This window comes from Mus pahari, chromosome 2 (assembly GCF_900095145.1).
Source record: "Mus pahari chromosome 2, PAHARI_EIJ_v1.1, whole genome shotgun sequence".
NCBI lineage: Eukaryota > Metazoa > Chordata > Mammalia > Rodentia > Muridae > Mus > Mus pahari.
Window position 1 is genome coordinate 38,731,790 of NC_034591.1, and position 14,223 is coordinate 38,746,012.

At 37.1% G+C, this 14,223-nt stretch overlaps 1 protein-coding gene across 1 annotated transcript in view; it reads left to right on the forward strand.

Moving 5' to 3' along the window:
• Nucleotides 1-14,223, forward strand: part of Cftr (CF transmembrane conductance regulator) — a 148,114-nt gene that overhangs the window by 17,105 nt on the left and 116,786 nt on the right. Inside the window, exon 2 of the mRNA XM_021190745.1 lies at nt 10,521-10,631. Coding sequence (XP_021046404.1) covers nt 10,521-10,631 — 111 coding nt within the window. The remainder of the gene's footprint in view (nt 1-10,520; nt 10,632-14,223) is intronic.

Genomic DNA, 14,223 nt, shown 5'->3' on the forward strand with positions numbered 1-14,223 from the left:
GGGTACATATAGAGCCTACCTCCAGCAGGAAGACAGCATCAGTTGAGGGATGGGGTTCCCATCCCACAGTCACATTTCTGATCCATAATTGTTCCTGTCTGAAAGAATTACAGGGATGGAAAGGGAGAGGAGCCTGAGGAAAATAAGGTCCAGCAACAGGCCCAAAGTGGGATCCAGCTAAAGGGGAGGTCCCAAGGCCTGACACTATTACTGAGGCTATGGAGCGCTCACAAAAAGGGGTCTATCATGACTGCCCTCCGAAAGACCAACAAGCAGCTGAAAGAGTCAGATGTAGATATTTGCACCCAACCAATGGTCAGAAGCAGCTGACCTCTGTTGTTGAATTAAGGAAGGTTGAAAGAAGCTGAGGATAAGGGTGATCCTGTACAAGGACCAGCAATCTCAATTAATCTGGACCCCTGAGAGCTCTCAAACACTGGACCACCAAACAGGCAGCATACACCAGCTGATATGAGGCCCCCAACACATATACAGTAGAGGACTGCCAGGTCTGTGTTCATTCAGAGATGATGCACCTAACCCTCAAGAGACTGGAGGCCCCAGGGAGTTTAGAAGTCAGGTGGGGTGGAGGGTGGGGACATCCACTTGGAGACAGGGTGGGGTGGGGAGGAAGTGTGGTATGTGGAGCAGTTGGAGGGTGGATGGGGTGGGGGGCAAGGAATGGAATATGGAGTGTAAAAAAAATTAAAAATAAAATAATATTTTAAAAACTTCCATGTATTAAATGTAATGTAATATAATAAACTGCTTTGATAAATTATTAATAAACATATCTTAGCAATAAAGGAAAATTATACCATGAAAAAAAAAAAGAAAGGCACTGAGGCTGCTTTTTCAGAGTACATTGGTACTTGACAATAAATTACATCCTTTGTGTCTTATGTTATCTCCTAAGATGAGCAGGATCCCTCCCCTCCCTTCCCCTCCTCTTCCCTTCCATTTCCTATTTCCTTCCCTTCCATTTCCTATTTCCTTTTCTATTTTTTTCTTGTAGCTTTGCTTGTTGTCTTTAGGTTTAGAAATGCTTGTGTCCTCTTACTGCCAATGAACACTTCTTCATTTCTATACAATATAATATCACAATGCCATTTTCCCCCTCAGAATTCACAGTAGTTGCAAAATGTAAGTTTTTGGCTTTGAGAGACTGTAAATAAACAATGTATAACATTCATGTTGCTTATCATCAACTGTTAGCTGTTCCCATGAGCTGCTCACACACTGTGATATCATTGTCAGGAGCCACCAAGACAATTGCATATGTGAAAAGGATTAGAGTTTGAAAACCACCATTGGAAAATTTCACCAGTTCAAGTATATCTCACTTAGAAAACCCTTCCAGTACCAACATTGATTTCTCAACCCTTCACACTGCTTTTCTAACTTTTAGCTTTATTGAGGTAGAATTTACACATCAAACAATTTACCCATTTACAATATACAAAATAATGAAACTTAAGCATACTTACAATTTTGTTAAATATCACAAAATAAATGTAGGAACCTTTATTCATACAAAAAAAGAGACTATTCAGCTTTCTCATGCCTATCTGCAGATCTGTTTCAAGGGTCTTGTCTACTTGAAGCAGATAGATCCACCTGGGAAGAGCCTACACTGAGAAACTGCCTTCATCCGACTGGCCCATAAGCACGTTCATTGTGGGTTTTTTTTGTGTGTGTGGTTTTTGTTTGTTTGTTTGATTAATGATTCATGTGGAAGAAGCAAGCCCATTGTAGACAATGCCATTCATTAGTAGGTGATCTTACAATATATAAGAAAGGAAATCCCGTAAGCCATAGAGATCAAACTAGTAAGCATACTTCTCCTTAAGTCCTCTGCTTCAATTCCTGTCTTTAGGTTCCTGTTTAAGTTAGTTACTGCCCTGACCTCCATCCATGATAAACTGTGATGCACAAATGTAAGCTTTTCTTCTCCAAGTTGCTTTTGGTCTGTGATTTAACACAGTAGCAGAGAAACAAGCTATATAATTTGCCTCCCACTTCTTGTTCTAGGCAGTTGTTAATCTACTTCTGCATTTATGTTGTTGCTCCATACAAATGAAACAATTCAGTGTTTTGTGACTGGTCTTGTTCAGTGGTTCAAAAAGTTGCCACTATTATCACATGGTTCATTACTTGGTTTAGGGATATACATGTTAAGTTTTTACTTGACAGTTATTATTTTGTTAGCCATTTGCCTGTTGTAAATGATACTCATATGAATATCATTTGGGTATAAGTTTTTATGTAGATGTGCATTTTTATCCTTTGGGGTATATACCTAGAAGTGGAATGGGTAAGTCATGCTGTAACTTTATGCTTAATATTTTAAATATCTTACTGATTATTTTCTAAAATATATACACAAATTTATGTTCCCACTAGCAGAACACAAGGGCTACAATTTTCCATATATTTGCAACAATTTTTATGTTTAGTTTGTTGTTATTACAGCCATTCTAATGGGTATAAAATGGAATCTAGCTGTAGTTTTGAATTGCATTTTCCTACTTTGTAATGATCATTTCATGTACTTACTGGTCATTTATGTAATTTCTACTTTGGATACATTTTTATTCAGCTCATGTAATTTTATAATTCAGGTTTTGTCTATTACTGAGTTAGAAGTTTTTTATATGTCTGATATTAAAACCACTTAGCAGATATTTGACTTGGAGAAATTATGTAGACTATACACTATTTTCTTTATTGTATATTTTAAAGGATAAAAAGTTTTATTCATTTTATCCATTTCAGTTACTGTTGTTTATGCTTCTGGTATTATATTTAATTATGTGCTACTTTTCCAAATTAGTTATGTAATATGGCAAAGTAGACAAATAAATAAACATTGATATTACATGCCTATTTTTAAATTAAACTTCACATTAACAAATTGCTTAAGCATTACTAGATCCAGTTTCATATCTATAACATGGACAAACACCAAATACACAAAACAAAGAAAATATTAAAAGCAGTAATGGAAAAAGGTCAAGTAACATATAAAGGCAGATCTATCAGAATTACACCAGACTTCTCACCAGGGACTATAAAATCTAGAAGATTCTGGGCAGATATTATACAGACTGTAAGAGAACACAAATGCCAGCCCAGGTTACTATACCCAACAAAACTCTGTTATCATACATGGTGAAACCAAGATATTCCATGACAAAAATAAATTTACACAATATCTTTTCACAAAACCAGCACTATAAAGGATAATAGATGGAAAACTCCAACACAAGGAGGGAAACTACACCCTAGAAAAAGCAAGAAAGTAATCATCTTTCAACAAATCCAAAAGAGGATAGCCACACAAACATAAAAATAACATCAAAAATAGCAGGAAGCAACAATCATTATTTCTTAATATCTCTTAACATCAATGGACTCAATTTCCCAATAAAAAGATACAGAATAACAAACGGATACATACACAGGACCCAGCATTTTGTTGCATATGGGAAACCCACCTCAGGGACAAAGACAGAAACTACCTCAGAGTAAAGGGCTGAAACCAATTTTCCAAGCAAATGGTCCCAGGAAACAAGCTGGAGTAGCCATTCTAATATCAAATAAAATCAGCTTTCAACCAATAGTTATCAAAAAGAATAAGGAAGGACACTTCATATGCACCAAAGGAAAAATCTACCAAGAAGAACTCTAAATTCTGAACATGTATGCTCCAAATGCAAGGGCACCCACATTCATAAAAGAAACTTTTTACTAAAGCTCAAAGTACTCATTGCATCCCACACATTAATAGTGGGAATCTTCAACAACCTGCTCTCAGCAATGGACAGATCCTGGGAACAGAATCTAAGCAGAGACACAGTGAAACTAACAGAAGTTATGAACCAAATGAATCTAACATATCTATAGAACATTTCATCCTAAAACAAAAGAATATACTTTCTTCTTAGCACCTCATGGTACCGTCCCCAAAACTGACCATATAATTGGTCAACAAAACAGGCCTTAACAGGAGACTGAAATAATCCCCTGTACCCTATCAGATCATCATGGACTAAGGCTGGTCTTCAACATCAACAAAAACAACAGAAAGCCCACATCCACATGGAATTTGAACGTTCTACTCAATGATAAATTGGTCAAGGAAGAAATAAAGAAAAAAAGACTTTTTAGAATTTAATGATAAAGCACAATACACCCAAATGTATGGGACACAATGAAAGCAGTGCTAAGAGAAAAATTCAGCTCCCAGTCCCTCTTAAAAGAACTGGAGAGCGAATACACTAGCAACTTGACAGCACACCTGAAAGCTCTAGAATAAAAAGAAGCAAACACACCCGAGAGGAGTAGACAGCAGGAAATAAACTCAGGGCTGAAATCAACGAAGTAGAAACAAAAAGAACTATACAAAGAATCAACAAAATCAGGAGCTGGTTCTTTGAAAAAAATCAACAATATACATGAACCCTTAGTCAGACTAACCAGAGGTTACAGAGACAGTATCCAAATCAACAAAATCAGAAATGAAAAGGTATATAAACAATAGAAACTGAGGAAATTAAAAAAAATCATCAGATCCTACTGCAAAAACCTACATTCAACTATACTGGAAAATCTGGACTAAATGGTTAATTTTCTAGACAGATGCTAAATACCTAAATTAAATCAAGATCAGATAAACCATCTAAACAGTCCCATAACCCCTAAAGAAATAGAAGCAGGCATTAAAAGTCTCTCAACCAAAAGAAGCCCAGGATCAGACCTTCAAAGAAGACCTAATACCAATACTCTTCAAACTATTCCACAAAATAGAAACAGAAGGAACACTGCCCAATTCATTCTATGAAGACACAGTTATACTCCCTTGGAGATGGAACAGTTTCTGTCTAATCAGGAACCTGTCACAATCCTTTCATAAAGGACTTCATAAGAGTTTTTTTTTCTACTTTTATCATATTTAATGTTACAAATAGATTTTTAAAACTGGCTGAGTGCATATTACTTTTAGCTTCAAAAGATATCATGTATGTTTAAGAGGCATTTTACTATTATAAATTATTGTGATGACTTAAAAAATGTCAATACCAAGTTGGAAATTTTAAAATAAATTCCTACCCCCACAGTGACACACTTACTTCAACAAGGCCATACCCATTTGTCACTGCTCATCTCCTTAATTGGCTTATTTGGACAGGTGGGTGAGCCTTGTTTTTGGCAATTCTGGAGCAGGGACTTCTACCCTCAATCTCTGGCAACAAATCATCTTATTATTAGAAATGAGATGTTATCCTATAAAAAAAAATAGGGTTTTCACAAAGAAATGGAATGAACTAAACTAAACAGTAGGGTTAATATGTGCTTGTTTAAAAACTAAAATACTAGCATTTTTTATAATAAAATCTGAAGCTTCCCATGGTTAAGTGAATAGAACAGTATATCTAAGATATTAGGTTTTTTTTTCTCTGAATGTTAGTAAACTCTTAAAAAATACACACGAGTCTGCTACCTCATAGTTGATTAGCTAGTTTCTTTTAGAACTAGCCAAAATTTTGGAGACCACTATATTTTTGAGAAATACTAATTTGTAAGTCCATGAATATATATAGTGGCTGGTTATGAATCAAGATGCATAAAGTCATTTGGATATGAGGTGAAGAGCTCTCAGGGACAATGGAAAGACAGAAAAGGAGAGCCTCAGTTCATTGCCTCTTGTTCCAAGTGAACCACTGAGACTCATGAAATACCTGACTGACTATAAACTCCTGGCTTGAACAATACTGAATTTACACAAGTCCATTGAGTATAATCAGAATCATTGAAAAGAAGAATGGCTTGAATTTCACATTAATATTGCAAAGTGTCTAAAACTTGAATGTCTGATTTTTCTTTCTTTCTTTTTTTAAGTTTTGTTTTATATTTCTTAGACTGATCTGCAGTTAATAGGGATACAAAAATCTTTCTCTAAGGTGGCTCTGGTGATTTAGACTTGTATATGATGAGTGTTTTACCTGTATGTAAATATGTGTACTGCATATGTGCCTGGAGCCCTCAGAGGTCAAAACAGGACATCAGATCCCCTGGACCTGGAGTCCCAGATGTTGTGAGTCACCATGCGGGTGCTGAGAATCAAACCCTGGTTCTCTGTAAGAACAGCAAATGCTCTAAACCACTGATCATCCTCCTGTCCCTATATTTTAGTTTTTATATTTTACTTTGAACCAGTTTCAATTTGGGAGCACAAATATAGGTTCATTGTATTGTCATTGCCAAAAAGAAATACTAACTAATAATAAAATACTGGTAGTCAGCTGTGTGATGTGGGAGAATATTATACTACTGAATTTTATTTTGCCTCCAGTAGTTGATCTATGGTTCTCTTGCTAAAACTAGATGTCACTGTATAACATAATATCTTAAAAATTCTGAGATAGCAAAGGATGGTTTTTATAAAAGCATCTCACACATTGTGTTACTTTGAAATGAGCTGGAAGCTCATTTATGGGGATGGCCACTATAGTTCATACATGAGCCAAGGGGAAAAGATGATTTCAAATTTGCCTCTAAATGCCTTTTGAGGCATGGTATTGGAGGACAATAAAATTCTACTTGCTTAAAAGGTGGTGTGTCATTTTAATATTTTCAAATCTACTGAGAGCACAAGGCTTCTGGTAGGTGGAATACATTTTTTTTAACTGTGTTCTAAAGATCTTACCCATTCCATCAGCCTTCTGAGATTTCGAATCTCTGCTAGCCTTCATCAGCACACTTGAGTCTTTCTAGCTGAATTGAACTGTGAACTAGCTGCTAAACATAGCCATTGTTAAATATCAGATTGTAGAAGTTAAACTACAATATGGCAAACAAAGGTTCAAGAGGCTATCACTTTACATTTATTTTGTACCTTGCTATCATGGTATTAAGGCCGTTCGTGTTCATTGTCTCTGAGGAAGTAGACATACTAATAATTCATGCAGGTCAGTACTCTCCCCAGTTCTCCTCTGTAGTAGCTCGAGGTTGATCATGAAAAGAGTCCTTATAAAGCAGTGCCTGCTGATGGTCATGAGTCAGGTTTGCTTTTGTTTTCTGGAAAGGGGGATATTTGTTTGCAGATCACACCCCTACCTGCTGCCTATTAGTTCTCACTTCCCTTACTTTAAGTTTGTGTTTATTATTTTAATACAACTCACTCTACCTACTTTTCTAAAGCTAAACATGGTTAAATGAATTCAGGAGAATGTGAAGAAATCTTTGATGTTAGTAATTCAGAAAAGTTTTATGCCTCTGAGTACCATTTCCTAATCCTGGCAATAAAGCAACACCCCTTTTTGTCCTGTTTGCTTAACAGAAATTTCAAATGCAAATAACGTGCTAATGGTTGTGAAACTTCTTTGACAATTGCTAAATAGATACTTTAAAAAAAATTGTAGTAACTGCTTGCTTTAAGTTTATGGAGGACAATAGCCTAAATCACAACATCCCACACTGCCATCTCCCTTTTACCTCCTGTACTTACTGCCAGCTACTTTTCTGTGTCACTTTCCTTCTGTGAGATGCCAGGCGATGAGTACCTAGCTGCAGTACCCTTTCTTAGATGATGCCACTAGAGGCACTGCACCATTGTGGCACCATTTTCCTCATGCACCCAGTCCACTTTCATGAATATTCACAATTTATTTTTTCCCCTCTGACAAGAATGACCAGTGAATCACAGTGAGCTGTGAAAACATCTACTTAACCTTTGTCAAAGAAGGCTTTTGTTAAAGTGTAAGCTTGCAAGTTAAAGGGAGAAAGTGAAGCACTAAATCATAATCAATCACCAATGTCTTAGCAAGCAATGGATAATAAGTTTACTTAATCTTATGGATGGACCTAAATTTAGATCAGCCTTAAAGACAACTTACAGACCAATTAAGGACATAGGGCCGGTTCTGGCAATCAAGCCAGAGATAGAAGTAGTGTAAAGAATATGGACCCTTATATGGGAGGGAGGAGGGTAATCATGAAGGCCACCTGGAACATTTTGCCCTAAAGCAGTATCAAAATGTTGAAAATTGGCGAGACATGTCTTTGCTCTCTCAAATGGCTTTGATAGAGTATGTTTTTCTGTTACATGTTTATCTTGCTTCTCAGATACTGACTTTTGGTGGTTTAGTGTGCATATTTCTTTTTTACATCATTAAAAAGTCTCAATAACAATAAATCTTAGACATCTCTGAGATACAAAAAGAGGTGCTGAGGGAGAAACCAGTTTTGTAAACCACTAAATCCAGATGAATTTCTTCCTTAAGCAAATACACAAAATTTGATTTGCAGTAATTATACATGCCTTTAATCCCAGCACTCCAGAGCAGAAACAGGTTGATCTCTATGAGTTCAAGGTCAGCATGGTCTAAAAAGTTAGTTCCAGGACAGCTAGGGTTACACAGAAAATACTGTCTCAAAACAACAAACAAAAAATTTAAGCTGAGATATATCTCATTCATTTGAATTTATTTTAAAATTTTCTCTTGATATATGATTGTCTTAGTCAGGGTTTCTATTCCTGCACAAACATCATGACCAAGAAGCAAGTTGGGGAGGAAAGGGTTTATTTGGCTTACATTTCCATACTGCTGTTGATCACCAAAGGATGCAGGACTGGAACTCAAGCAGGTCAGAAAGCAGGAGCTGATGCAGAAGCCATGGAGGGATGTTCTTTACTGGCTTGCCTGCTCTGGCTTGCTCAGCCTGCTCTCTTATAGAACCCAAGACTACCAGCCCAGAGATGGCACCACCCACAAGGGGCCCTCCCTGCTTGATCACTAATTGAGAAAATGCCTTACAGCTGGATCTCATGGAGGCATTTCCNCANCTGATGTTCCTTTCTCTGTGATAACTCCAGCTGTGTCAAGTTGACACAAAACTAGCCAGTACAATGTTCCTTTTCTTCTCAGCCTGTCTTCCTCTCATATTTTTCAGGCTTCCATATATATATAGGCTGACTTTAAATTCACTATATACACAGGATAGCCTCTATAATCACCTTCTTTTCCTCAGCCTCCCAAGTTCTGGGACTATAGGCATGTGACACCATGTCTGGCTTGCTGTCAAAATATTTTAAATAGAAAATGAGTATTGTGGTGGTCTGAATGAGAGTGACTTCCAAAGGCTAATACTTGGTCACCAGCTGGTGAAGCTGGGAAGGATTAAGAGGTGTCGCCTTCAAGAAGTGGGAGTGGGTGGGAAGGGGAGCAGGGGCAGGGGGAGGGTATAGGGAACTTTCGGGATAGCATTTGAAATGTAAATAAAGAAAATATCTAATAAAAAAATTTAAAAAAAATCAAAGTGTAAATCTTTGTTTTGCCAGACAACTTAATATTGACCCCTCTAATGGAACAGTTCTCTTACTTGCTGTGTTGAGGTTTTTGTTGGACAATAAGGTAAACATTTTTTATTACAGAGAATATATATCACATAGCATTACTGTATTAGTGTTCATTGCAAAATAAAGCTAATGTTAACAAATAATGAAATAAAAAAAAAAAAAAGGAAGAGTGGCCTTGTTGGAGTGGAGGAGGTGTCACTAGTTACAGGCTTTAAGGTGTGTGTGTGTGTGTGTGTGTGTGTGTTAGAATTTCTGATATCTGTCATTGTGAAAGTTATCCTGCCTGTTGCCTTAATAGTTAAAAGCAGAATGTTTGAGCAAATAGGGCTAATCTGCTTATTTCTTCCATCATAAATTATATATAACTTCTAATAAATATCTACAGTGTAAACAGAACAGTGATGATTCTTATTTTCAAGCAATGATACATTGATAATTATATCAGCTAACTTGTATAAGCTATTCACTGTTTATACTCACTTTTTAGATTTTTTTAAAAATTTTTTTTAAAAAATTTATTCTTTAATCGTTTTTTACAGTCTAGTCTTCATCTCCCTCGAAGTCTTCCCACTGACCACACCCTGTCCCCTACCTCCCCCTTGTCTCCAAGAGAATGTCCCTATCCTCTACCCCCAAACCCAACCCCCACCCCACCAAACCTCCCCATTCCCTGGGGCCTCAAGTCTCTAGAGATTTCTGGTCTTCCTGGGGCTGCCCTCTTCCTCAGCTTCCTCTAGCTTTTTCCCAATTCAACCACAGGTGTCCGCTGCTTCCATGTATTGTTTGGGTGCTAGTATCTGCATCTAACTCTTCCAGCTGCTTGTTGGGCCTCTCTGAGGGCAGCCAGGCTAGGCTCCTGTCTGCAAGCACACCACAGCATCAGCAGCAGTGTCAAAGCTAACTCATTGCTGAATTGCCCTAGGCTACATTTGGGAAAGACGACACTGTAATAGGTTTCTTGTCTATTCGGAATGAAGCAATGGCATCAGCTTAGAGTTGGTGTTTATGTGGCTATATCAACTAAGACATGAATTACTGTGTTTATGTAACTCGTCTTATTTCACTTTCATGTTTTTGTATGCACACAGTTGGTATAAGAACATGTCCACATTGGAGACCTAATCAAGTGACTAAATCTGTCTGCCTTCCTCTCTTTTAGCTGGACCACACCAATTTTGAGGAAAGGGTACAGACACCACTTGGAGTTGTCAGACATATACCAAGCCCCTTCTGCTGATTCAGCTGACCACTTGTCTGAAAAGCTAGAAAGGTATGATCTTATCAATGACTTTACTGGCAAAGGAAAGATATCTGTCATGGCTTTTAAAGAACAGAAAGCTGGAAAATTGGAGGTTCCATTTAAAAATGATACACTTAAATAAAATCTTATACTCTTGCTGAATCTTGATCAACTCAAGAATTAAACAATGAAACAATGAATAAAAGATAATCATTTTCTTAAGAAATGGCCTCTTCTACAAAAATAAATGATGCATAGTCTGATAATTTCTACCTAGGGATGTAATGTATGCCTTTTTTTACTCTTTGTCAAGCATTCTTAACAATGAGATGCATTCTTAACCTTGGTCTTTTGAGACAAGATCTCGTTATTTAGTCCAGGATAACCCTAAACTCACTATATAACCAGGATGGCCTCAAAACCTCCTTTTTGCATTAGCCTCCTAAAACTATAGGCCTATACCACAAAGTCTGGAATTGCTTTGAAAATATTTTTAAATTGAAGATGTTTATAATGATGGTGGTCTGAGTGAGAATGGCCCCCGTACGCTTATATATTAAATACTTGGTACTGAGTTGGAGAGGCTGTTTGGGAAGGATTGGCAATTCTGTCCTTTAAGGTTTCAAAAGCCCATGCTATTCCCAATTAGCTCTCTCTCTCTTATACTTACATCTCAAGATGTGAGCTCTCAGCTGCCCCAGGACCATGCCTGCCTGCTGCTAAACTCCCCACCATGATGATCATGAACTCACCCTCTGAAAGTGTAAGCTCCCAATAAATTATTTCTTCTCTAAGTTGTCTGAGTCACCGTGTCTTGGCACAATAGTATAAAAGTAACTAAGACAATTATATTAATCAAAATACATAAGCCAGTTAAATATTTTTAAAATAGTAGTTTCTGTTATGATTATTATAAATTAGGAGTAGTTTAACTTTGTGATATTAAAACAGAATATATTTGGATTTTTTGAGATGAGAACTTATGTATTTTTCTTTCTAATTTTGGTTTATTATATTGATAATTTCATGCAAGCATATATGTTTTTGTCAAGTCCATCTTTGATGCCATTCTACTCAATGCCTATCTGATCCTCCCCACACTTTTCCCTCCCAGATTCCATGTGCTTTTTAAAAAACACACCAATTCCAGTTAGGGCTACCAAATGTGGATTATATAAGACCACCTACTTACTGGGCTGTGGGTGGCTTCTCCAGCTGCATCCCTGAAAACCAACTCTCCATTAATTACTAGTAGCTCCGTAGGTAGTAGTGGGACTTCGTAAGCCCCTCCCATCCATGCTGAGATTCTCTTTTGACACGATTGTGTACAGGTCTTGTACATGCAGTTGCAGCTGTTATGAGTTTATATGTGCAACAGTGCTGTCATGTTCAGCACATACTATATTTCTGCATGTATCCAATAACTCTAGCTCTTAAACTCATCCTATATCCAATTCCATGATGACCCCTGAGAAGATAGATATCTCATTTACAGCTGAGGACTCTACAGTCATATCTTCATACACTGATCAGTTGTAGACCTCAAAATTAATTGCTATCTACTGCAAAAAGTGGCTTATCTGATGAAGGTTGAGATATGCACAAATCTGTAAATATAGATAATTTAGGCAGCATAATATTTTATTATAATTAGTAAAAATTAATTTATGTCTATTTATCAGAATAATTGTAATAGGTTCTCCCCTAGGGCTATGATATAGTCCAGTTAATGGTACCAAGCATAACTCATATCTTGTGAAGTGGGCCTTCAGTCCAATCAGAAAAAGGTTGATTATGTGAGTTGACATCATTCATGTCTCTCAGTGTCCTACTCATGGGCATGTCTTTCCAAAGCCAGTCTTCATTATAGAAGGCAGTGTTTATACGTAAGCCTGTTACTTTTTCCTCCAGTCACATGCATAGAATTTTTAGCACTATGACCACCAGCCACTATGGGTGAAGCTTCTTTTTTGCTACCTGATTGTCCTTACATCTTATGGCTCAAGTATCTAATTACTTCAACAGTAGGGTCTTTCTGTCAAACTCTGGAAGCTTACCAAAAACATTGGCAATATGTAGCCTGTAATATTTGGGGGTTTATAGGATCTCAGTAACCAAAAACTCTAGAGAGATAATCACTGCCTGGTACTGGAAAATTTTTATTAATTTACTTTATATCCTGATCATAGCTTCCCCTTCTTCCTCTTCTCCCTCCTCCCTCTCAACTTACCCCCTCTGTTTTCTACGGGGTCTTGTCTGATTAGATTTCCCAATAAGATTTTTTACTTGGATTATTGATTTTTTTCATTTCTAGAATCATTTTAATTTGAAATTGTCCAACAGTTCTCTTAATTGAAGGTTATTATCCTATCTTCTATTGACTTCTCTATGTCATTAATCCCTTTGTTCTTTTTAATACATTTGTTCCTTTTTCTAGATGTTTGAACATACTCATACTTTATTAGGTGTTATTATTATAGGATTAGTAATCTATTGAGGAAACAAGGTATCTTGTTTTTCCTTCTTCATTTCCTTTCTAGGCTGAGACTTGTACATCTCAATAGTAGTTGAGTTCCCCGCTTCTCCTTTTCATTCACATCACTGCCTTCCACTGAAGTCATCTACAATGGCCATGAGAGTACTAAGTCTCAATAGGGTTGAGAATGTCATTTCCAGTGTGGTGCTTTTAGAGGGAATGTGGGTCTGAGTAGGTGGCCTAAGAAAGCGTAGCCAGCTTTCCTGCTACCTGTACAAAAATACATAGTCTAGGCATCCGGAGCAAAATTCAAGTGAGCTGAATGTGTGAGCACCATTATACCTCATGGAAAACATTATATTTCATGAATTTGAATCTTTCACATTTCAACCATACTTTCTCATCGTGGCCACTCTGGAAGAAAAACCGTAATTATCTTCACCTTACAGATGAGCACACCATGGCTAAGAGATAATGTAATTTGCCAATCACTAAATGATGAATAATTCAGTCCAGATGAATTTATCATAGTTCCCTTTTCTGGCTATTGGTTGGGGCCATTGTGATTGAGAGTGACAAAAGCCTAATCAACTAGGTTCATCAATTAGGAAGAGGACATTTAATAGCTCATAAAGCCAAAACTATGTGGGTCAGTGGGTCCAATATATATTGACTCAAATTTCTACTTGTGATATTTTCCCTATGTTGGCTTATTTCCTTAGATTAGATTTCTCCTCAGGTTGACCTCTCAGAACTCTATGTTTATACCTTTCTGTGCCACAGAAGATAATAAGCCTGCCTGCCTGCCTCCCTTCCCCTTCCCTTTCCCCTTCCCCTTCCCCTTCCCCTTGCACCTCCCTCCCTCCCTTCTTCCTTTCTCCCCCTCTCTGTTTTTTATTTCGTCACCATATTTATAGAATTATTTGAACTTATACTTTTGTGCTTAGTTTTTTTTTATTATTATTATTATTTTCTTTATTTACATTTCAAATGCTATCCCGAAAGATTCCCATACCCCTCCCCCCCACCTCTGTTCCCCTACCCACCCNCTCCCACTACTTGGCCCAGGCCTTGCCTTGTGCTAGGTCATATGGAGTTTGGAAGACCAAGGAGCCTCTATTCCCACTGATGGCCGATTAGGTCATC